General features: G+C 44.2%; 1 protein-coding gene across 2 annotated transcripts in view; it reads right to left on the bottom strand.

Moving 5' to 3' along the window:
• Positions 1-1,384: 1,384 nt before the first annotated feature.
• Positions 1,385-24,659, bottom strand: part of KLHL23 (kelch like family member 23) — a 43,638-nt gene continuing 20,363 nt past the window's right edge. For both annotated transcript variants that reach the window (XM_077447954.1, XM_077447955.1), the window contains exons 3-4: positions 13,116-13,268; positions 1,385-5,973 (exon numbers count right to left, since the gene is read on the bottom strand). In XM_077447954.1, coding sequence (XP_077304080.1) covers positions 5,663-5,973; positions 13,116-13,268 — 464 coding nt within the window. In that variant the 3' untranslated portion in view covers positions 1,385-5,662. The remainder of the gene's footprint in view (positions 5,974-13,115; positions 13,269-24,659) is intronic.

The following is a 24,659-nucleotide window of genomic DNA, read 5'->3' as shown; positions in this document are numbered from 1 at the left end:
TTTGAAAATCCGAAAAATCTGAAATTTGAAAATTAAAAAATCCGTAAATTAAAAAAAAGTCAACAATTTGTAAATTCGAAAAATCCGGAAATTCAAAAATTTGTAAATCTGAAAATAAGAAAGAAAGTCAGAAAATTCGAAAATTCTAAATAATAGCTAACTAACTAACTAATAATAACTAACTATTGCGCACGCCGATGTACGCCGGCAGAATGGCACGGACAGGCAAATGGACGTACCTATACGTCCCTTTAAATTTGTCGCCGCGCCATCGCGTGCACGCAACCGACGCTGGGGCTGGTCGGGACCTCCGTGAGTCGGATCGCAGGTCCTGTGGACTCGATCGCCACGAGGATACCCTCGATCGTGTCACGGAGAGGAAAAACAGGAAGATGCTAATGTAAACAAACATCTCCCCGTTCTGCCTAGTGTCACTGATCTCTGCTCCCTGTGATCGGGAACAGAGATCAGTGATGTGTCACACACAGCCACGCCCCCCATGGTTAGAAACACTCCCCAGGACAAACTTAACCCCTAACACTGCCACCTAGTGGTTGACCCTTTCACTGACAGTGTCATTTACACAGGAATCAGTGCATTGTATAGCACTGATTTCTGTATAAATGACAATGGTCCCAAAAATGTGTCAAAAATGTCCGATGTGTCCGCCATAATGTCGCAGTCACGATAAAAATCGCTGATCGCCGCCATTACTAGTAAAAAAAAAAAATATTAATAAAAATGCCATAAAACTATCCTCTTTTTTGTAAACGCTATAACTTTTGTACAAACCAATCAATAAACGCTTATTGCGATTTTTTTTTTTTTTACCAAAAATGAGGAAAAAATGTTTATATATTTTTGGGGGATATTTATTATAGCAAAATGTAAAATATAATGCGCTTTTTTTCCAAATTGTCGCTCTTTTTTTTGTTTCTAGCGTAAAAAATAAAAACCGCAGGGGTGATCAAATACCATTTGTGGGGAAAAAAAAGGACATCAACTTTGTTTAGGACCCACGTTGCACGACCGCTCAATTGTCAGTTAAAGTGTGACGCAGTGCCAAATCACGAGTGGTCTGGTCTTTGGCCAGCAAAATGGTCCAGTACTTAAGTGGTTAAATTATAGGTATTGGAATTTCCTTTCAAATTTGGCTGTTAGTCAACGTAATGAATATGAATTTATCCAAAATTACAAATTATCCAAAATAATGAATGCCGCATCTAAACAAATAGAACAGAACTAATTGATAAATAATAATAATAATAATATTAAAAAGTTTTTATTAATTATTAATTCATTACGTTCCATTCGTTTAGGTAAGGCATTCCTTATTTCGGATAATTCGTAACTTTGGATAAATTTATATTCGTTACATTCAATAACAGCCAAATTTGAAAGGAAATTCCAATACCTATAATTTAATAGTTAGTAATAGTTAAGTTATTATTAGTTAGTTATTATTTCAGATTTTTTCATTTTCGGTTTTGGAATTTTCGTTCCTATTTTTGGATTTTCATCCTTTTGAATTTTCGTTCTTATTTTCGGATTTTCAAATTTTCAGATTTTCGTATTTCGAATTTCTGATTTTCCCTATTTCAAATTTTAGAATTTCCAAATATTTGGAAAAATGTGTTAAACAGGTTTTTCATTAATTTGCATATTTCCACATTAAGGAATTTGTTGAAATTTGTTGAAAAATTTATTTGTAACTAAACGAATTGCACATGTCTAATACCGATATGTTTAATAAACTGATATGGGATGCATGAGGTCTGTTTGCTGTCTATGGCCATTACCATACTGGCAGGATGTATTCTTCTAATGCTCATAATTGCAAGCAGCTTTGACAAACCTCTTACTGAATCCAAGTATAAGTGTTTGTTCTAAATCAGCAAAAACAATCCCATTACTACCGTAAGAACATTGCATTGCTGTACATGTCTGCAGGCCTGCTAATGTCTTACTAGCAGCAAGTCATCCATCAGCATTGCTAAGATATATCCATTAATAACCATATAATGTCTAGTGATGTGCAGATATACAATGCTGATTGGTGCAACACAGACACATTTTATCTAGAGAGACATTTACATATTTCTAGGTACACAAACTCTATGTAGAGTTCATTTACACTTTTTCAGCCTGAATTTTTGGGCCAAATAGGGTGCGGCTTGCATTCGATTTTGAACCGTTAAATCGCATTACGAGTTGCACCGCTGTGATCGGAGGCTTAAGAAAATTTGTTTCTGTCCCTATTGGAAAGATTTCCCAACACCTATGTCTCAACTAAAGGAAAAGCTTTTTAGTAGAGACGTAGACGACAATAAAAACCTGACAGAGTTACTTCAACCACATTAAAACAAAATGTTTTGGCTGGAATTGAATTTTACTTAAAGATGCCCATATGACTGCCATATGCTGGGAAAGACAACCTGAGTATGCTAACGTGTGGCTGTCAGTAGAGGCTATCATCTTTTCCCAGTCTAGTTACCGAGTAACCCAGTGTTCTCTTTCGCCTCTGCTGATGACAGCTGCTGATCAGACAGCCATCCTTCTCCTAAAACAGGGATATCCAAACTTTTGACCTTCCTGGGCCACATTGGAAGAAGAGGAATGGTCTTGGGCCACACATAAAATACACCAACAATAAGGAGAGCTGATGAGAAGAAAGAGTCGGCAAACCACAAGTTACCGATCACTGATATAGATAATTGTATTTACCTGCGTAATAAAACTGAATTTTTTTGTAATATTTTTATTATAAAAGTAAAAGAGGGCAACATAAAACTAGTGCCATATTCAACAGTTTTTGATAAACAAACACATGAATATCTGGTAGACATGTGCAATTTGTTTAATTACAAATTTGTTATATAATATCCGAATTTTTGACGTTTTCGAAATTTCGGAAATTCCAAAATTCAGAATTTAGAAATTTCAGAAATTCTAAATTCTGTAATTCGGAAATCTAGAAATTCAAAAATCCAAAAATAAGAACGAAAGACCAGAAAATAGAAAAATTTGACGGTTAGTCAACGTAATGAATACGAATTTATTTGAAGTTACAAATTATCCAAAATAACGAATGCTGTATCTAAACAAATGGAAAGTGACAAATTAATAATAATAAATAACAATAATAATAATAACAAAAGCATATTATTTTTTTTATTATTAAATTGTTCCGTTCCATTTGTTTAGATATGGCATTCATTATTTCCGATAATTGGTAAGTTCAGATAAATTTGTATTCGTTATGTTCACTAACAGCAAAATTTGAAAGGAAATTCCAATACCTATGATTTAAAGCGGGAGTCCACCGGGACTCCGCGTTTTTTTTTTTTTTTTTAAAGCCAGCAGCTACAAATACTGTAGCTGCTGACTTTTAAAATCGTGACACTTACCTATCCAGAGCGCCCGCGATGTCGGCACCCGAAGCCGATCTCTAGATCGTCTCGAGTGCTGCCGCCGCCATCTTGGGTATGGGAATCAGGAAATGGAGCCTTTCGGCTTCATTTCCCGGTTCCCTACTGCGCATGCGCGAGTCGCGCTGTGCAATAAGGACGGTCCCCGCTGCCTCTGGGATGTGTGTGTTTCCCAGCAGGCAGCGGGGCACTTGCGGAAAGGGGCGGGCACTTGCGGAAAGGGGCATAATCTACGCCCCTTTCCGCAGAGAGCTATCCCGGAAGTGGGTGCAGAATACCTGTACTGTACAGGTATCTGCACCCCCCTCCCCCCTGAAAGGTGCCAATTGTGGCGCCGGAGCGGGGGAGGGTTCCGATGAGCGGAGGTCCACTTTAGGGTGGACCTCCGCTTTAATAGCTATTATTGGATAGTTATTTATAATTTTGGATTTTCGTTTTTTCGAATTTTCGGATTCTCTTTTTTATTTTCAGATTTAAAATCTTCTGAATTTTCGAACTTAGGAATTTTACGAATTTCGAATTTTCCAATTTACGGATTTTCAAATTTCCAAATTTTCAAATTTCCGCAAAAAACAAATGAAATGAAAAAGAACACATCTGTTATCTGGTTTGATAGACGTAGTAGCGATTCTTAATGAATTTTCAAGGTGCTCATCAGATATTTTGGTTCTAAATTTTGCCCTTCACTCGCTTCATCCTTTATCCAGTTCCCAACCAGCTCACATCTATTTACAGGGCAGAATGGCTCCCCTGCACAAAACCCCATACAGGTACAGGGTTCCTTTAAGAGCCACCAGTGGGGACACACACGCCGGCTGCACGGAGGGGAACCCCATGCCCGTGGCCGGCAGTCACAATCGCCATTGGCCACGTGGAATTGCGTGCACGAGCGCCACACAAATCCCTGTGCTGTCAGAATAGAGGAAACTTGTCATTTGTTCCTAGTAAGTAGGAACAGCGATATATCTCCTCACCTACTCAGTCCAATCCCCATACAGTTAGAAGACACTGAGGGAACACACAATCAACCCCTTGATCGCCCCCTAGTGTTAACCACTTCCCTACCAGTGTCATTTACACAGTAGTCAGTGCTTTTTTATAGCACTGATCACTATATAAATGTCAATGGTCCCAAAAATGTGTCAAAAGTGTCCGATCTGTCTGTCGCAGATCACTGCCATTACTAGTAAAAAAAATAATAATAATAAATGCCATAAAAATGCCATCAATCTTTCCCATAGTTTGCAGACTCTATAACTTTTGTGCAAACCAATCTATATACGCTTATTACGATTTTTTTTTTGTACCAAAAATATGTAAAAGAATATATATTTGCCTAAACTGATGAAGAAATTTGTTTATTTTTTAATTTTTGAGGGATATCTATTATAGCAAAAAGTTCAAAATATTGTTAGTTTTTTTTCAAAATTGTCGCTTTTTTGTGTATAGAGCAAAAAATAAAAACCGCAGAGGTGATAAAATAGCACCAAAAAGAAGCTCTATTTGTGGGGGGAAAAAAGGACGCAAATTTAGTTTGGGTACAGCATTGAATGAGTGCGCAATTACCAGTTAAAACAACGCAGTGCCAAATTGTAAAATGTGCTCTAGTCAGGAAGGGGGTAAAACCTTCTGGGGCTGAAGTGGTTAAAATAGTTGCCCACAAATATAGGTGCTGCCAAAAACTGATGACATGAATAAAGTGTGATTGTGAAAAGTCCAATAAGCATGAGACACTGTCAAATTTTTCTTCAGCCACACGTGCTCGATAAAATGTAAATGCATTTTTACAAAAAAAATCTAACATTTTTTGGTGGGCATCAAAAAATCAAACATTCATAGCCATTTAGGGCCACAGGTTGGACACCCCCGTCTTAAAGGATTCATCCATTAACATTCATCCATTAACATATATCTGGTTGTTGGCACCTGAATCAAGCAGTTATTATACAGTACAATGATTACGTCTGCCATTGTACTACTGTATCCCCCCCATCCATTCAGTAGATATTGAACATGCAAGCCATTCATTTGCACTCCACAGAAGCGTGGCTTAATGGCATGACATTCCTCAAAATGACCTAACTACCCCTTAGGGGTAGCTTAAAATATGCTTCTATATTCATGAAGATGGCTGTATATAGGCTGCATAAGGAGTTGTTTGGAGCCACTTTAGCTCCTCAAACCTGAGCTGAAATATTGGTATCACATATTGGATCAATGTACATAGTTAGTGCCTATGCACTATACACACAGACACAGCCATGGGAACGCATAGGGCTGGGGAGATTTCCAACTAGTTCCCATTTATCAGTCTCTGGATTGTACCTCTCCATACTCTGCAAGTAGGTGCCTTTAGACCAGGAGTAACCACCAGTGATATAAATAAATCCATTCATGATGATGGCTCCGCATTCCATTCTCCTGTCCATTGTTGGGGCAAGCTCCACCCACTCATTGCGCTCAAAGTCATAGCAGTCAGTAGTCGTTGTCTGACCTCCGACCAGGTACAGCTTGTTATGTAGTGCCACCGAACACAGTCCATACTCTGGAAAAAAAAATGAAATTATCTCAGCTTTAGAAAATAATAAAAAAATGTATTTAAAGTGGAGTTCCACCCAAAAATGGAACTTCTGCTTTAAGTGCTGGTGACCCCCTGACATGTCACATTGGGCATGTCAATTTTTTTGGGGGGGTGGGTTCCCTGTTTTTAGAGGCACCCAGCTCCCACTTCCTCCCCTGGCGCCACGGCGCTGGAAGGAAGATTACCTCTCCCTCCTTCCTCCCTTCCCTGCAATCTTCTGGGACCAGTGACTGTGACGATTGCACGACCATTCACAGCGTGCAGTGCATGCCCACAGTTAGAATGTCGGTGCCGTGGAGAGGAGGGGGAGAGGAGCGTGGCTTCGTGTGCCCGCATCGCTGGACTGTGGGACAGGTGAGTGTCCGATTATTAAGTCAGCAGCTACACTTTTTGTAGCTGCGGACTTTTAAATGGGTGGAATTCCACTTTAATCTTTTCTGTAGTCTCTAACATACTTACATCTAGATACTTATGTCTCCTTTTATTTGCAAAATAATGATACATTTGTGTAAGACATGAAATAAAATTCCACACTCCTATGATCCTTATACAGTAAAACCTTGGATTGCGAGCATAATTCGTTCCGGAAACATGCTTGTAATCCAAAGCACTTGTATATCAAAGCGAATTTCCCCATAAGAAATAATGTAAACTCGTTCCACAACCCTTTATTCATAGGTCTTTCAGTTTAAAGTCCATATAGAAAGATTATAGTAATGTGATAGATTGTGTAACCATTAAATGTCCATCCACAAATGGAAGCTTCACAAGGGGATTCGAAGCAAAATCCAACAGGAGCTACAGAGTATAAAAGAGAAGAGAGGCGCCTCTAAGTGTAGCAATATGGTTACATTTAATGAAGGTACAACATTTAGCAACTCACATGGTTGATGATTAAAAGAGGCACATCTAAGTATGCAGGCACCTGTCCACATAGACTGTCTTCACTGCTGTCAGTCTGCAATCGTGACCGGGAAGACTACCCTGCAGAAGAGCAATCTGAAAGCGAGGCTTGAATCGTTCGTGGAGCGCAGCCTGGAAGGGTTGACATCGATGGTGGTGCAGAGGATGGTCTATGTGGACAGGTTTCCCCCCGGATGCCTGCATACTTAGATGTGTCTGTTTTAATCATCAACCATGAGAGTTGCTAAATGTTGTACCTTCATTAAATGTAACCATATTGCTACACTTAGAGGCGCCTCTCTTCTCTTTTATACTCAGTTGTGACATGACGCTTCTTGTAGATCAAGACATAGCTTGCATATTAAGTCAAAATGTATTAAAAATGTTTGCTTTTCTCGCAAAATGCTCTCAAACCAAGTTACTACTAAAACAAGGTTTTACTGTAACAGTATATATGAATAATTCTAGAGATTTTTAAGTAACGTTTGACATTTAGTACATTATTCAGCTTATACTGAACCCAAGTATGGTACCCCATCTGCTATATGCATATACGTGGCAGCATGCAGTGGGCCCTATTCCATACTGGCATACAGTGCATCCAGAATGTATTATTTTTCCATATATTATTATGTTACAGCCTTATTCCAAAATGGATTCAATTCATCATTTTCCTCAGATTCTAAAATGTACGAAAAAGATGACCTAACACAAGACCCCCTACCCACCCCCCTGGTCCCCACTGTACTTACCTTCCACAAGCCACTCAACCAGTCTGGGGATTTGAAATCCCTACTGCTTTCTCTCCTCTCCGTCCAGCACTGCCATTATAGACCAGATGGATTTTAATTGGTCAACACTGTCACATGGATGGTGCTGATGAATCAGAATCCATTTGGTCCATACTGGCAGTGCTGGATGGAGAGAAAACTGCAGGAATTTTAAATCCCTGGACCAGTGGAGCGGAATGTAGGTGCCTAGACATCTCAGGATCGTGGGAGGTAAGTACAGCTGGAACTGAGGGGGAGTGTAGTGCTAGGTTACCTTTACAGAAAATCTGTAAAGGTAATCAAACACTTAAAATAGTGCTCATAGAGTTACACTATACAGCACAGGTGGCAAACACAAGGCCCGCGGGTCAAATCCGGCCCACCAGGCCTTGTCATGTGGCCCGCGCAGCATCCACCAGCCACCAGCTGTTTTTCCCACTGCCTGTCTCCCAGACAAGATGAAACATCCTTCTCCTTAGTCCCGCAAGCGGCGCTGGCTTTGTGTGAGCGCATGTGTGGCTGGCCGTCTCCTAGGGAACTAGAGTAAACATTTCCTGCTCTTCTGTTCAGTCCATTCAGCAGGGCCGGTGCACTAAGCGCATGTGCGGTCGGCTCGGCATAGCTGTCAGCACTGCAGGTCCCTGTCAGTGGCGGAGGTCCCGTCACCTTGGACGGCAATGTTTTTGTTTTTTTTACCATCCAGTGGGCTGCATCCTGTGGGCAGGATTTTTTTGAGGACTTGCTATACAGGGAGGTACCAGAGCTGGACAAGGTAGGAGAGAATACAGATGTAAGGAAGTTTGTTTGTTTTTTTGGGGGGGGGGGTGAAGCCTGTGGAGGCTGTGGAGGTCAATGTGTGGGGGGGAGTGGTGGTTGCAACCAGAACCTAGGAGGAGGGATGAGAATGACATGTTGCACCCTCTATGCAACGCACTCCTGCACCCTGTACGTAACGCACTCCTGCACCCTGTATGTAACGCACTCCTGCACCCTGTATGTAACGCACTCCTGCACCCTGTATGTAACGCACTCCTGCACCCTGTATGTAACGCACTCCTGCACCCTGTACGTAATGCACTCCTGTACCCTGTATGTAACGCACTCCTGCACCCTGTACATAACGCACTCCTGCACCCTGTACCTAATGCACGCCTGCACCCTGTATGTAACGCACTCCTGAACCCGTAACTCTGTACATAGCGCATTTCTGAATTCTTCACTCTGTACATAGCGTACTCTTAATTTCTGATGGTGTTTGGTCTGAGCAGTCTCCAGCCTGTACTCAGTAAAATCATAACATCATCATGGCCATTGCAAGTTTTCTTTTCAATGTGGCCAATGTCCAGGTTGAGGATTCAATTCAATTTTGTTTTGGAGAAAACAATAGAAAAATGCCTATATGAGTTTAAAAACTGAAGTAAAGTCTGCTATATAATATATTAATATAATATATTTTTTAATATATAATATATTAATATAATAATATATATTTTAAGGCCCCCCAGGTGGGTTATGCCATAATGTATTAGTATGCACAGCATGTACTAATGTACATTATGACAGACTTACCTGTCATATGGTGTCCTCCAGCGTAGCACTGGGCTCGATCCGGAGAGCCCACGGCGCTTCCACCTTTGAGTGCTCTTCCTTCCGGGACCCGTGCCTTCGGCCATTTGATAGGCCAGGCCACAATGACGCCATTCTCGCGCATTCGCACGGGCGTCATATCACCACGGCATGGATCGGGCCGTAAATGTTTGCTGAGCTCGGTGTACGCGGCTCAGTGAACATAACAGCTGACAGGCAAAAGGATGCATTTATGGCAGAAGAGACCAATAAAGTCTCTTCTGTCAAAACATACCATGCTTATCAGCTATTTGATTACACATCAACTTTCCTTCCACATAAGTGCTTCTTTTTATCTTATGGGAGATAACATGTTCATTCCAAGGTCGGACGGCATCGGCCCAATTCAATAGAAACCGGTCGTCATTCGGCCTGTGTGTACTGGAGTTGGTTCGACAGAAGCCACGTTCAGCCAGCTTCTGTCGAAGGGGCTTAACTGCCGATTGTCTCCCTATCAATCTCTGACCAGAATGTTCTGACAGAACACCATAGAACACGAGAGGATATCGCTGCACTAACATCGTATTATACCTATTCAAAACTGAGCTCATGATATTTCCTGCCTAGGTGGGCCGCTTCCCCTGATTTCACTCTCAATATCAATGGCTCAACTATCAACTTGTCCCCCCATGCCAAGGTCCTAGGTGTAATCCTGGACTCTAAACTAACCTTTTGGCCCCATATCCTATCACTATCCAAAATTTGCCACCTCAACCTCCACAACATCTCCAAGATACGCCCCTTCCTAACCAATGTCACCACAAAGCTTCTAATCCACTCCCTGGTCTTCTCCCGCCTCAACTACTGCAACTCCCTCCTCATTAGCTTACCTCTAAATAGGCAACCCCCATTTCAGTCCATCATGAATGCTTCTGCCATGCTCATCCACCTCACAAACCGCTCAGCGTCTGCTATACCCCTCTGCCAATCCCTCCATTGGCTGCCACTCAGTCACCGAATTCAATTCAAGATACTAACTATAACTTACAAAGCCATCCACAACCTGGCCCCCAGCTACAGCTCTAAGCTAGTCTCAAAATACCAATCTAATCATTCTCTTAGCTCCTCCCAAGACTTCCTGCTCTCAAACTCCCTTGTCACCTTATCCCGTGATCGCCTTCAGGACTTCTCCAGAGCCTCTCCCATCCTCTGGAATGCTCTACCCCAATCCGTCCAAATTTCTCCTACATTATCCCCTTTCAGACGATCCCTGAAAACTCATCTCTTCAGAGAAGCCTATCTGGCCCCCACCTAACAACTGTACATTAATCTTTTCAATCAGCACATCACCCACAGTTATTACCTCTTGTATCTCTTGACCTTCCCTCTTAGATAGTAAGCTCTAAGGAGCAGGGCCCTCTGATTCCTACTACATTAAAGTGTATTGTATTTGTACTGTCTCTCCTCGAGTTGTGAAGCGCTATGTAAACTGTTGGAGCTATATAAATATTTTATAATAATAATAATATTATTAGAACAGCTGCCCCTCCTGAGCTGTCAGTTTTTTTTCGTTCAGCCCTGCTAGGTTGAATGAAAAAAAAAAAACTACTAGTGTGTACGAAGCTTTAGTCATGATCACACTGGTCACACCTCATCCATTGTCAATTTTGAGTGTTATATGACAGCCTAGTACTATGTATTTTTTAAAGAGTATCTAAAACCCAACACATACAGTAATTTGCCCTATTACAGTTCACTAGTGCTTAAATATGAGACATGGCATTGTTATCATACAGACTGGACTACAAAAGGTCTTATTCTCATTACATGGGGGTTGGGGAGATTCGTTTACAGTTTACAGTAGGAAGATAATGATATCTGTGCCTTCAGTTCAGCTCACAGGAAGTGACAATGAAACTGTATTTCTGTCCAGATCTACAAGTATTTAATGTACCGTATTTATCGGCGTATAACACACACTTTTTTCCCCTTAAAAGCAGGGGAAAATCGTGGGTGCGTGTTATACGCCGATCCCCCGAAATTCTGAGCCTCTGGGCGGCTTTCAGCCGCCTTCGGCTCTTCAAGGCGACTTTCAGCCGCCTTCGGCTCTTCTTGGCAGCTTTCGGCCGTTCTCGGAAGCTTTCGGCCGCCTTTCGGCTCTTCTCAGCGGCCGAAAGCTTCCGAGAACGGCCGAAAGCTGCCCGAGAAGAGCCGAAGGCGGCCGGAGGCCCGCCGAGAACTACCGCACGCCGCCGAGATACACATCCAGCTCTGTATCTCGGCTGCAGCATTTTTAAAAAATAAAATAGACACGGCTGCAATGGGGGACAAGACTGCATAAGGCTGCAATGGGGGACAAGACTGTACTGGTGGACAAGGCTGCATAAGGCTGCAATGGTGGACAAGGCTGCATAAGGCTGCAATGGTGGACAAGGCTGCATAAGACTGCAATGGTGGACAAGGCTGCAGATGACACTGATGGGCATATAAATGTAAGGTTTTTTTTTTCCTTAAAATTCCCTCCTAAACTTGGGGTGCGTGTTATACGCCGGCGCGTGTTATACGCCGATAAATACGGTACATTTCTGTTCATTTTGAAAATATACTTATATACCTAAGGACTGGTAACATGCAGTATATTACATTTTTGTTCAGTTTGTTGATTTAAATAACTTTGTAGGTGATGTCTGCTATTTTCATAGTGGTCTAAAGCAAAGCGCTTCATTGTTAGGCAGGCCATACATGGTTCAAATCTTGGCTGGTTCAGCAGGAACCAGCCAAGATTCTAAGCGTGTATGGGCAGGCTGACTGTACCAAGTTGATCGAACTATCAACTTGGGTACAACCAGCATGCCTGGTTTTCCCTGCGATTATCGCTAGCAGCTGCTATAGCAGCTAGCAATAATCACTGACTCCCCCCCCCCCACACCGGGAGAAGACAATGGCCCAGCAGGAGGGATCCCTGCATCAACACTGTGTTGATGAGGGAATCAAGCAAGTTTTCATGCGTTACCCTTTAACCTGTGCCCGCCAGCTATAAGCATATACTCAGCAACTGGATGGGTTTGTTTTTTACTGAGAGCTACATATAAATACATATAAATACGTCCACGGGGAAAAATATTTTTTGTCCTGACAGTGCGCTTACGGCACACTACCAACACAGTAACTAAGATGTCATGAGAGGTTACATACGTGTAATCAGGAGCTTATGATCATGTGACCTCTGTGAAGGCCAATCAAAAAGGTCACAAAAACCTAAAACTCGCCTCCGCCAACTGCCATTTAGTTCCTCTTAAAAGGTTAGGGGGCAGCAGCGAGGGGTTAAAGAGATTTCCTACTTTCAGAGAGTGTTGTCCACTGAAACAGGTAAAACATTATATTAAAGTGCAAATAAACTCCCAAAAAGGAAATTAGTTCTGCTTTAACACTCCAAAATTAACACAATCAGAATTAACACAATCAGAATTGAGTATTTTTTTTATTTTATTTTTTATATAATTTGAATATTTTTTTTTATTCTTTAGCTCCACCTCTCACTGCCTTTTCAGCCTAGGCCAGAATGACATGTACCTGGCCCTGTACCCCTGGGATATTTATATTGCATCTCCCAGGAGGCTGCAAGATTGGTACACAAAGCCTGGGGGCTTCTCTAGAGATGGGCAGGGGGACAGGTCAGGCATGAAATCAGAGCTTGCTGTCTACACCCAGAAGAGGCAGCCAGCTAAAGATTGCCAAGATGAAGGTATGGGACCCACTGTTTGGCATATGAACAGCTAATCACAGTGGGACGATGTTGGATTATCAATGCAGGTGAGTATGTGCTTTGAAGAGTACTACAGCACTTGCTGTTACATGTTTTCTTACCTGGATGGGGACACACTGATAAGATGCTCCATTCATTTATATCCAAGTGAAAACTCTGAATCTTATCATACGTGCAACTTCCTCTGTACCCATAGTGACCACCGCTGACATAGATGACATCACGCAGTACGCAGGCTGTAGCATTTCCCACTCCTGTTACAAGAAATAAGGTCAAATAAGGTGAATTCAAATAAATAAATTTCACATTAAGGACACAGTTTTATTTACCATAATGGTGCTCAAGGGCCAGTACCTAGATAAAGAGAGGCAGCATCAGGCTTCACATTTTTAAATAGTTGAATAGGTTTGCCTCGCCTCTCTACCTCATCTAATCAGAAAATGTGTTCCATTAATTTAAAAAAAAGCAAAGCATTCTCTGAATCATACCCGTGCTAAGTGGCTGACCTCCTGTGTTCATAATGCATCAGACCAGCTGCGCATGCACAGCACCCAAAAGCAAGTAGGGTGGCAAGGGGGGGTGCAGGGGATATTGGGAGGAGCAACAAGACTTTTTACAGTTCAGGAAACAAGAAACAATCTATTTTTTTCTTATGTTTGGTGGACTGTATAGGTTAAAAAAATAGCTGTAAATACAGTGCCTTGCGAAAGTATTTGGCCCCCTTGAACTTTTCAACCTTTTGCCACATTTCAGGCTTCAAAAATAAAGATATAAAATTTGAATTTTTTTGTGAAGAATCACCAACAAGTGTGACACAATTGTGAAGTGGAACGAAATCTATTGGATATTTTAAACTTTTTTAGCAAATAAAAAACTGAAAAGTGGTCGGCCCCTTTACTTTCAGTGCAGCAAACTCACTCCAGAAGTTCAGCGAGGATCTCTGAATGATCCAATGTTGTCCTAAATGACTGATGGTGATAAATAGAATCCACCTGTGTGTAATCACGTCTCTGTATAAATGCACCTGCTCTGTGATAGTCTCGGGGTTCTGTTGAAAGCGCAGAGAGCATCATGAAGACCAAGGAACACACCAGGCAGGTCCGTAATACTGTTGTGGAGAAGTTTAAAGCCGGATTTGAATACAAAAGGATTTCCCAAGCTTTAAACATCCCAAGGAGCACTGTGCAAGCGATCATTTTGAAATGGAAGGAGTATCAGACCACTGCAAATCTACCAAGACCTGGCCGTCCCTCTAAACTTTCAGCTCAGACAAGGAGAAGACTGATCAGAGATGCAGCCAAGAGGCCCATGATCACTCTGGATGAACTGCAGAGAACTACAGCTGAGGTGTGAGAGTCTTTCCATAGGACAACAATCAGTCGTACACTGCACAAATCTGGCCTTTATGGAAGAGTGGCAAGAAGAAAGCCATTTCTCAAAGATATCCATAAAAAGTCTCGTCTAAAGTTTGCCACAAGCCACCTGGGAGACACACCAAACATGTGGAAGAAGGTGCTCTGGTCAGATGAAACCAAAATCTAACTTTTTGCCCACAATGCAAAACGATATGTTTGGCATAAAAGCAACACAGCTCATCACCCTCAACACACCATCCCCACTGTCAAACATGATGGTGGCAGCATCATGGTTTGGGCCTGCTTTTCTTCAGCAGGGACAGGGAAGATGGTTAAAATTGAGGGAAAGATGGATGCAGCCAAATACAGGACCATTCTGGATGAAAACCTGTTGGAGTCTGCAAAAGACCTGAAACTGGGACGGAGATTTATCTTCCAACAAGACAATGATCCCAAACATACAGCAAAATCTACAAAGGAATGGTTCACAAATAAACGTATCCAGGTGTTAGAATGGCCAAGTCAAAGTCCAGACCTGAATCCAATCGAGAATCTGTGGAAAGAGCTGAAAACTGCTGTTCACAAACGCTCTCCATCCAACCTCACTGAGCTCGAGCTGTTTTGCAAGGAAGAATGGGCAAGAATTTCAGTCTCTCAATGTGCAAAACTGATAGAGACATACCCCAAGCGATTTACAGCTGTAATCGCAGCAAAAGGTGGATCTACAAAGTATTAACGCAAGGGGGCCGAATAATTTTGCACGCCCCACTTTTCATTTTTTTATTAGTTAAAAAAGTTTCAAAAATCCAATAGATTTCGTTCCACTTCACAATAGTGTCCCACTTGTTGGTGATTCTTCACAAAAAATAAAAATGTTATATCTTTATGTTTGAAGCCTGAAATGTGGCAAAAGGTTGAAAAGTTCAAGGGGGCCGAATACTTTCACAAGGCACTGTATATATTAGTGTTCAGTGACTTACTCTGCAAATCTACCATCAGTGGAGCGAGCTCTTTCTCTGATTTAAACCCTCCCACTTTCCCCCAATGCAGTAGCTATGAGCTCAGCATTTAAGAGCTTGCTCTTGTGATGGTGGATGTGAACAGTAATGCCCTGTGTACACGATAGGATTTTACGATGGAAAATGTGTGATAGGACCTTGTTGTCGGGAAATTCCAACAGTGTGTAGGCTCCATCACATATTTTCCATAGCAATTTCCATTACACAAAATTTGAGATCTGGTTCTCAAATTTTCCGACAACAAAATCCGTTGATGGAAATTCCGATAGTGTATACACAATACCGACGCATAAAGTGCCACGCGTGCTCGGAATCAAGCAGAAGAGCAGCACTGGCTATTGAACTTCATTTTTCTCGGCTCGTCGTGCGTGTTGTACGTCACCACGCTCTTGACGTTCGGAATTTCCGACCAACTTTGTGTGACCATGTGTATGCAAGACAAGTTTGAGCCAACATGCGTTGGAAAAAATCCTATGGATTTTGTTGTCGGAAAATCCTATCATGTGTACAGGGCATTAGAGTAAGGCCGCGTACACACGGGCGGACTGTCTGGCCAACTAAGTTCGTCAGACAATCCGACAGACAGTCCGTCCTACTTTTGAATGAACGGACTTGACCACACACGACGAACAGACAGTCCGCTGAAAGCTTGCGCGATGACGTGTACGGCACGTACGACGGGACTAGAAATTCGACGTCCAATACACTGCAATGCAACCTTCGGCCGTGTAAATCCTTTCTGAGCATGCGCCATACTTAGTCCGTCGAACTAGCCTACTGTTAGAGTCCAGATGTGGAGCCCGACTTGTAGGAGGAGACCTCTCTTACAGCGCTGGTTCAGGAGCCGCTGGAATGGGAACAGCGGTCTCGAGAGCACAGTGGGTAGGAGGGCCTGCTGGATAGAGCCGCTGGAGCTGGTAGAAGAGCGGAGATCCCTCTGAAGGCTGAGTGGACTGCGGGTTGCTGGAAGCTGAGAAATGCAGGCAGTAGCTTCAGAGACCGAAGGTTGGAACTGGCAGCAGGCTGGAGAAGAGTCAGACGGTCCGGGTCAGAAGGTAAGCAGACTGATGGTAACGGAAGGCAGAAGAGGTGTCGGTAAGCAGGCAGAGGTCGGCAACGGAATCACAAGCAGAAGAGGTTTCGAGGTCAGGCAGGCCGGGTCGGGATTGGAGAAGGCAGAGAAGTCAAGCAAGCCGGGTCGATAACGGTAGCAGGTAATCAGGTTCAGGATCAGGTATTCAAAGGTAACCGGGTTCAGGATCAGATGTTCAGACACACGGAAGCTGAGACGAAACAGCGCCGCACCGGCGCACTTGAGAGTCCTTTAAACGCTCAGTGGCGGGAAGGAGCGCACGCACGCCACGCACGACCACGTGGACGAGCGCGCGTACGAACGCCACTCGCGAACGTGCACACTAACGCGTAAACGAACGCGCACGCGAACGCGTACGCGAACGCGCAGAAGACACACGCCGACGCCTGTGTGCACGCAGCTGTACCTGTCTATTGCTGGTAAGTTCCTGACATTGCCCCCTCCCAAGGGGCAGCCTCCGGATGCCCAACAGGTTCCTCTTTTCTGGATGGGCAGACAAGTATGCGTGAATTAACCGCCTGGCATGGATATTGCTGTTTGGTTCCCAGGAATTGTTCTCTGGCCCAAATCCCTTCCATTTGATCAGAAATTGGATGCGTCCCTGTCTTCTTCTGCAATCGAGGATGGCCTCCACCTCGTACTCCTCGTTTCCATCCACTAAGATGGGTTCTGGAGGTCTAGTTCCTCTATCCGGAAAGGGATCAGGGGTGGCAGGTCTCAGCAGTGACACATGGAACACAGGATGAATCCTAAGCGACTCAGGCAGGGTTAGCTCGTAGGAAACTTCATTAATTTTCCTCTTAACCGGAAATGGTCCCATAAATTTAGGTGCAAGTTTCCTGGAGGGACAAGCCATTTTAATGTTATTGGTAGAAAGCCATACCTGGTCGCCAGGTTGTAGGATCAGTTCCCCTCTTCTTCTCCGGTCAAAGGCTCTCTTACTGTCTGCCTGGGCCTTGGCCACTGCTTCCTGCAACACCCGGTTATTGTGGCTGAGGAAATCCACTGTCTTCTGGACCGCTGGAACTGAGGTTTCTGGAAGAAAGTCAGGCAAAAAGGTTAAATGAAAGCCATAATTGGCGAAAAAAGGGGACTGACCGGTGGCCGAATGACAAGCATTATTGTAGGCAAATTCTGCCAAAGGCAGCAGGGACACCCAATCATTCTGTACGAATGATGTGAAGCACCTAATGTACTGCTCAAGAGTCTGGTTGGTCCTTTCTGTCTGCCCATTAGTTTGGGGATGATAGGCCGAGGACAGTGCCAGCTCAATTTTCAGGATCTCGCACAGGGCCCTCCAGAAGCGTGAAGTGAACTGCACTCCTCTGTCGGAGACTATATTCGCTGGAATCCCGTGTAGCCTCACAATCTCCTTAATGAACACGTGGGCAGTCTCCACGGCAGATGGGGTGCCTTTTAAGGGTGAGAAGTGGGCCATTTTGGATAGCCGGTCTACAACCACAAAAATAGTTGAACATCCCTCAGAACATGGAAGCTCGACAATAAAGTCCATACTAATCATTCTCCAGGGTCTGTCGGGTACAGGTAGGGGTTTCAGCAGTCCCCAAGCCCGGTTCCTGGGTGTCTTGTTCTGGATACAGACGGGGCAAGAGCTGATGTACTTTTCGCAAAAGTCCTTCAAATTGGGCCACCAGAACGTGCGTTGTACCAGATCAAGGGTCTTACGGACCCCAAAGTGGCCTGCCAGTGGGTGGTCATGAAGAAGGGACAGCACCTTAACTCGGACATTCTCGGGGACAAAAATTTGACTTCCCCTCCAGAACAAGCCATCTCTGGACATTAAGGTGATTCCGGGGGGTCTTGAGGAGTCAGAGGATGCTTCTCTGATCAGAGAGAGGAGATCAGGCTGTAAAAGTAAAAAATTCCCGGCAGGTAAAATGGTGTCAGGAACAGATGAGTCCTTAGGATTGTCATACATCCGTGACAGCGCATCCGGTTTCACGTTCTTCGATCCGGGTCGGTACGTGATGTGAAAGGAGAAACGTGAAAAGAACAGGGCCCAGCGGGCTTGTCGGGGTCTCAGTCGCTTGGCAGACCGTAGATATTCTAGGTTCTTGTGGTCTGTGTATATTAGTACCGGGTGAGCAGCGCCCTCCAATAGGTATCTCCACTCCTCCAAGGCGGCCTTAATGGCGAGCAACTCTCGGTCGCCTACGTCGTAATTCTTCTCCGCGGAAGAGAGTTTCCTGGAGAAGAACCCCACGGGATGCATTAGGTCCTTGTTGCCTTGACGTTGGGAGATGACCGCTCCTACGGCCACTTCAGAGGCGTCTACCTCGAGGATGAAGGGTAGAGACGGGTCCGGATGGCTGAGAATTGGGGCGGACGTGAAGAGTTTTTTAAGTCTTTCGAAAGCACTCTGGGCCTCCTGAGTCCAGCAGAAGCGGAAGTTTTGTCTGGTCAGTTGCGTGATGGGCGCAATTATAGCTGAAAAGTCTCTTATGAACTTTCTATAAAAGTTCGCAAAACCAATGAAGCGTTGTACACCCTTCTTATCCAGAGGCGCTGGCCAATCTAGTACAGCAGACACCTTTTGGGGATCCATCCTGATACCCGTTGGAGAGATCACTAGTCCCAGGAATCGGATGCTCTGTAACTCAAATTCGCATTTCTCAGCCTTTGCGTAGAGTCGGTGCTGGCGAAGGCGGTCCAGGACTTTACGGACGTGTTCTCGATGCTGATCAAGAGAGTTGGAAAATATTAAAATGTCGTCCAGGTAGACAATCACGAACACGTCGAGGAAATCCTTAAACACATCATTGATTAGGTGTTGAAATGTGGCCGGGGCGTTGCAGAGCCCAAAGGGCATCACTAAATATTCATAATGACCGAATCGGGTCCGGAAGGCTGTTTTCCATTCATGCCCGGCCTGGATGCGAACTAGGTTATACGCCCCCCTTAGATCCAACTTGGTGAATATCTTAGCGGATCTCAGTCTCTGAAAGAGTTCGGGTATCAAGGGTAAGGGGTAGCGGTTCTTAACCGTAATCTTGTTTAAGTCTCTATAGTCCACACATGGACGGAGGGACTGATCTTTTTTAGTGACAAAAAAGATTCCAGCTCCTGCTGGGGAAGTTGAAGGACGGATGAACCCCTTCTCTAGGTTCTCGTCCAAGTAGGTCTTCAGTGCCCCCTGCTCCTTTTCTGATAAAGGGAATATGCGTCCGAAAGGAATCTCGGCCCCAGGGAGGAGTTCGATCGGACAATCATAGGGACGATGAGGAGGCAGAGTGTCTGCTCCCTTCTTACTGAACACATCAATAAAGTCATGATAGTGCTTGGGCACAGTCTGCAGTAGGTCTTGATCAGAGTCTACACATAAAAGGGTGGCGGAAGGCTTGGTGGAATCTGTTAGGCAGTGTTTCAAGCAATAGGAAGATGGGAATGTGACTTCTCTGGTAACCCAATTGATGTAGGGGTTGTGGGCCTGGAGCCAGGGTATGCCCAGAATGATTGGGAACATTGGAGAGGAGATGACATCCAACGTCAGGAATTCCTTGTGTTGAGAGGAGATAATGACAGGTAGAGGGAGAGTCTCTTGAGTTACCTTTCCAGAACTGATGCTAGACCCATCGGCCAGAAAAACTGAGAGTTCATGAGCCTTGCCTCGTAACGGGATGCCCTGTCGGCCCGCAAAGGTGGAGTCTATGAAGCAGCGGCATGCCCCGGAGTCAATGATAGCGTTGACTGTCACCGTCCTTCCTTGGAGCTGTAGTGAGAGAGGAACAGCAAGGTGGGTTGAATTGGCAGTCAATGCAGAGAGACTGGTAGAAGCAGAAGGTAGGCACTTACTTGTCTTGACAGGGCAATTAGAAACATAGTGACCCGAACCACCGCAGTAGAGGCAGAGATTCTGCTGCCGGCGACGTGCACGCTCTTCTGGAAGCAAAGCGGGGCGCAGTAGTCCTAATTGCATGGGCTCGGAGGTGTCAGGAGCCGTGCAGGGCGGAATAGGGCTGGACGGAGATACATAGCGAGAAGCAGGCATTGGGGCTCTCGCTGTCATCCAGACTGGACGGACTTGCTGAGCGGAGCGCTCTGATCTTCGCTCCCTGAGACGGCGATCAATCTGGATTGCCAAGGAGATCAGGGCCTCCAGGGTTTCTGGTATACCGACTCGAGCCAGTTCGTCCTTAAGTCCTTCAGATAACCCCATGCGAAATTGATGCCTTAAAGCCGCATCATTCCATTCCGTGTCTGCGCTCCAGCGTCGAAAGTCCGAGACATAATCCTCAGCCGGTCTGCGGCCCTGCTGGAGCGCAACCAGAGCAGATTCAGCCGTGGCAGTCTTTTGGGGGTCCTCGTAAAGCTGAGCCATGGCCTCAAAGAAGGATTGCAGAGAGAAGGTTGCGAGTGAATCTCCTTCAAGTAAACGGTGGGCCCAGGTCTGCGGTTCTCCTTGTAGGAGGGAGATTACAAATCCTACCTTCGTGGCTTCCAGGGAGAAAGTCCGTGGTTGTAGGGCAAAATAGAGTTGACAAGCGCTCCGAAAAGCCCGAAATTTGGTTCGATCCCCAGAAAACCTTTCCGGAATGGGTACCCTTGGTTCAGGTGGAAGCATGACAACGGATGGTGAGGCGACGGGCTGTGCCGATAAGGAGGCAGGAGCAGAGGCCATGTGACCAGTATCTGTAAGGTCCTGGACCTGTCCTTCAAGCCTGGCGTAGCTATCTTGAAGCGATTTTACCGCTTGGGTAAGGGCCGACAGGTGCGTGCAGATCTCCTTCATGGGAGAGGTCTCTCCTGCGGGCTCAGTCATGGCTGTTTCGTACTGTTAGAGTCCAGATGTGGAGCCCGACTTGTAGGAGGAGACCTCTCTTACAGCGCTGGTTCAGGAGCCGCTGGAATGGGAACAGCGGTCTCGAGAGCACAGTGGGTAGGAGGGCCTGCTGGATAGAGCCGCTGGAGCTGGTAGAAGAGCGGAGATCCCTCTGAAGGCTGAGTGGACTGCGGGTTGCTGGAAGCTGAGAAATGCAGGCAGTAGCTTCAGAGACCGAAGGTTGGAACTGGCAGCAGGCTGGAGAAGAGTCAGACGGTCCGGGTCAGAAGGTAAGCAGACTGATGGTAACGGAAGGCAGAAGAGGTGTCGGTAAGCAGGCAGAGGTCGGCAACGGAATCACAAGCAGAAGAGGTTTCGAGGTCAGGCAGGCCGGGTCGGGATTGGAGAAGGCAGAGAAGTCAAGCAAGCCGGGTCGATAACGGTAGCAGGTAATCAGGTTCAGGATCAGGTATTCAAAGGTAACCGGGTTCAGGATCAGATGTTCAGACACACGGAAGCTGAGACGAAACAGCGCCGCACCGGCGCACTTGAGAGTCCTTTAAACGCTCAGTGGCGGGAAGGAGCGCACGCACGCCACGCACGACCACGTGGACGAGCGCGCGTACGAACGCCACTCGCGAACGTGCACACTAACGCGTAAACGAACGCGCAGAAGACACACGCCGACGCCTGTGTGCACGCAGCTGTACCTGTCTATTGCTGGTAAGTTCCTGACACCTACTCACGAGCGGATTGTCCGCTGAAACCAAGTTTGGACGGACAATATTACGGAAATTCCGAAAGACTTAGTCCGCCAGACTGTCCGCTGAAAAAGTCCGCTGAAGCCCACACACAAGCGGATTGTCCGCTGAAACACGTTTCAGCGGACTAAGTTGGACGGACAATCCTCTCGCCTACCCCAGATAACCTCTGGCTCTGTGGCTACATGTAAATAGTGATGACCCCTCTCAGCCCATCATAACCTTGTAGAGGCTGAGTGGCTGCTGCTGTTCATTCATACAGTACCTGTCATTTCAGCCACAAGAATTCATGGAAAAATATCCCATAAAAAAACACAAGCTAACACATGACTTTTAAACCTCATGAATTAGTTGTAAAATTCAGAGCACAATGTAGAAATAAAAAATGGTGGTGTTTGTTGGAGACTGAATAGCAATATCTGCTCTTTTTTCTATATCGGCCCCCACTTGGTATATGCTAGAATAATCCTATAACAAATGGGCGGACATCATTATTCAGGCATACCTAAGATAGCTCACCACAGTGTCTGTTGAAGACTTAAAGTATAACTAAAAGCAAAACTTTTTTTTTGTTTTGGATACAATGGAGAGGGATTAGAGCCCTTGTCAGTTTTTACTGCTGTCCATGCCCCCGTTTGGGAGATTCATCCTCTCGATTGATCCTGTTTACTGTTATCATTGAAAGTGAAAGTAAAAGAAAACCCCAAATTTTGGGGTTTCCCCAGAAGAGTAATAGAGGGGAAATCACCCAATGGGCACACTAGTTATGGTGACCTGGGGGTCCCCAATAAATTCCCTTAATTTGCAGAAATTCCCTCTCACTTCCTGTTTGGCTATGGGACGGGAAGTGAAGGGAAATCTTCACACAGGGGTTATGGCCCTCCCTTACTCTATCCAAAAGGACAACAAAAGTTTTGCCTATGGTTCTACTTTAATAGTAATATTCAATTTTTCTTTCTATGTCAGCCCTCACTTGGTATTTACTAATATAATCCTATAACACAAGGGGCGGACATCATTATTCAGGTGTACCCAAGAAGATATAATGATGTCTGAGCACAGCACTTTATACGCATCTCTAAAAATACTCCCACCTAATCTATAGAAAGAACAAAGAATTCCATATATAGAGCCAGATCAAAATACTAAAAACATAATCTCCATTTAAGGCCTTGGTTTCCATGTCGTGCCAGGAGGAATCATTTGCAGTAGTTTTAGTGTACCACATATTAACCCTGCAGCCACAAAAGCATTCCACAAGCTAGTTCATTACATAACTTCACATGACTGGAAATTGTTAGGTAGAATGTTTATGTCTGGTACCACTTATTCATTTATTGATAAAAAACTTCATCTTTTATTGTCCTTTGTTTTGACTTTTTTTGGGGTGTATAGTAGTATTTTTTATTTAATTTAGTCCTCTTTGTAATTTTTGTGAATTTGATCATTATTTATGTATTGTCATAGTTTATTTTCCTTTTTTTGCTGTGAGAAAAAAAGTAAAATAATGAATCTAATCAGAGGCCAAAATACAAGGCCAGGATAATAAAAAGGAGTTTCCATAACCGTTACCAACCATTTAAAGCCCATTCCCCCCTAAAATCCACAAAACAGCTCTAAAAACTATAGACTCCCATTTCCCCAAAATGGTGAAATTTTGTCAAAATCACCTCATTTTCAGCAACATTTTGAGAAAAACTTTCTTGCTATCCGTCATATAAATTGAATGTAAGAATGTTAAAAAATAACAAGTGAGCCATCTATTTCCAATGGGGTTGTGGTGACTTCTTATGGACCGGCTACTAGCAGCAAATTGATGGTTAACATGCACAAGGCATTGTGCGAGTGAATTCCATCTGTTACTTGGACACATCACCCTTTTGATTATCTGCTTCCACCATCCATCATTTGTTTGAAGCTGTGTACTGGGGACTGGACACTTTATAGGTTCTGGCTTTGTGCACAGATGATCACCTGAGGAAGCCTTTTGGCGAAACACGTAGAGATCCACATGAGTGAACCCTGTATTTGGCCAACCATACGGAAGAACCTATATTACAATTCTATACTTATATGTTAGATTTATATTGGGCCACTCTATACATGTTTCAGCACATTCAGACCGGTGCCTCCATTTTATGTGGAATCTAGAATACAATGTCTGATGAATTTGGAATTCATGTGTTTTTAGATATTTTAGCTGATTGATATTTGTATTTTTTTTTTTATACTTTTGAAGTACTAATTTCCTACATTTGGGGTTAAAGGTGACAATCATTAAAGTCTATTCAACTCTTCTCTGTCTGTTATCTATAAGAATCTTTAATCTTATACACCAAGTCTACCTAAAACTGTTGTTGAAGTTTGCTATGACTGTTGCAAGATTAATCTACTCCTGTTTACTCATATCTCTCTGAGACAACAGTGGTGACTGAAGACATATCCCCACCAGATTTCTAATAATGCTTGACAGTCATGTCTATTATAGAGCCAGATAATGTGGTCTCATGATACAGACAGATCCCCTCATTATAGAATTAAGAGGGAACCTAGAGAGATAACCTTTGTTATGGACTTCTAGGAGGAGATGGTGACACAAACTACAGTGGGATAACCAAGTCATCATAGTGTTTAAAG

The sequence above is a fragment of the Lithobates pipiens genome, unplaced genomic scaffold (genome assembly GCF_037356315.1).
Source record: "Lithobates pipiens isolate NorthernLeopardFrog02 unplaced genomic scaffold, aLitPip1_a1.2 Scaffold_22, whole genome shotgun sequence".
NCBI lineage: Eukaryota > Metazoa > Chordata > Amphibia > Anura > Ranidae > Lithobates > Lithobates pipiens.
The sequence above is the reverse complement of the archived record's forward strand: the minus strand, read 5'-3'. Positions and strand labels throughout refer to the sequence as shown.